The following is a 938-nucleotide window of genomic DNA, read 5'->3' on the forward strand; positions in this document are numbered from 1 at the left end:
GTAGAACGTCTTTCTTTCAGGTCAAGAAGACATTCTACCGAAAAACCCATTAGTTTAAAGCAATTATATTTTGCCTTGCAGGAACATTCTAACGACATGGTGCTCCTTACTGGGCAAAGATGAGTTTGACTTGATGGCATTTTTTGCGTCAGAGCGTGAGCAACTGCAATGGCAATCTGAGGGCCTTCCAAACGATCGGGCTTCTTTGGAAAATGCTGTTGCTATGAAGAAAGTAAGCATTTTCAAGCTGTGGAACCTCGAGATATAGAAATGTTTTTCGGGCTTTGAAGCCATGGGAATTTCTTCTTGAGGTTTCGTCCGCAACTGCGGTGGACATTATCAAAGATATGGTGAGATATGAGAGGGACCACGGCTTCAAAGAGCGAAAAACATTTCTATATGTGATTTGGCCGGCCGTGAAAGCCTTCATACTCGAGATTATTGTTCCCCAATTTTCAGGGGCTTTTGTCTCCGTTAGTGGTCGATCCCAACTCAACAGCGGCGCATTGGCTGAAGGCACATTACACGAAAAGCAAGCAGAACTTTGAGCATATCGCTGCCAACTCGCCCAAGTTGAATACAGTTCTTGAAGCCGGTATCCGGTGAGTATCTAAAATATTTCCAAAACTCATTTTTATCCGAAACTTCGCTCGGCAGATTTGGCAAAATCCTTCTGATTGAAGAACTGGAAAGTGTACCACATCATTTATTCCCGATACTTAGAAGCGATTTTGTGGTCCAAGGCAGGTTTAGTTAGTAGCTAAATAATTACATATAGGATGGAATACTGATTCTAGGGGAGCGCAAAATGATTCGGATGTTCGGCAAGCTGGTAGACTGCCATTCGGACTTTAAAGTCATAATGTGCAGTCGCAACGAGCGCATTAAACTTCCGGCAGAAATCGCCTCGTATATTTGCGTCCTGAACTTCAACGTCA

General features: G+C 43.4%; 1 protein-coding gene across 1 annotated transcript in view; it reads left to right on the forward strand.

Annotated features, from left to right (window-relative positions):
* LOC125504282 (cytoplasmic dynein 2 heavy chain 1-like) overlaps positions 1-938 on the forward strand; it is a gene marked incomplete in the record, with an annotated part of 6,919 nt that overhangs the window by 2,601 nt on the left and 3,380 nt on the right. The window contains 4 exon segments of the mRNA XM_048666042.1: positions 82-232; positions 460-602; positions 658-743; positions 798-938. Coding sequence (XP_048521999.1) covers positions 82-232; positions 460-602; positions 658-743; positions 798-938 — 521 coding nt within the window.

This window comes from Dendroctonus ponderosae, unplaced genomic scaffold (assembly GCF_020466585.1).
Source record: "Dendroctonus ponderosae isolate FM_Combo_2020 unplaced genomic scaffold, Dpon_F_20191213v2 Dpon_F_20191213_4, whole genome shotgun sequence".
NCBI classification, from domain to species: domain Eukaryota; kingdom Metazoa; phylum Arthropoda; class Insecta; order Coleoptera; family Curculionidae; genus Dendroctonus; species Dendroctonus ponderosae.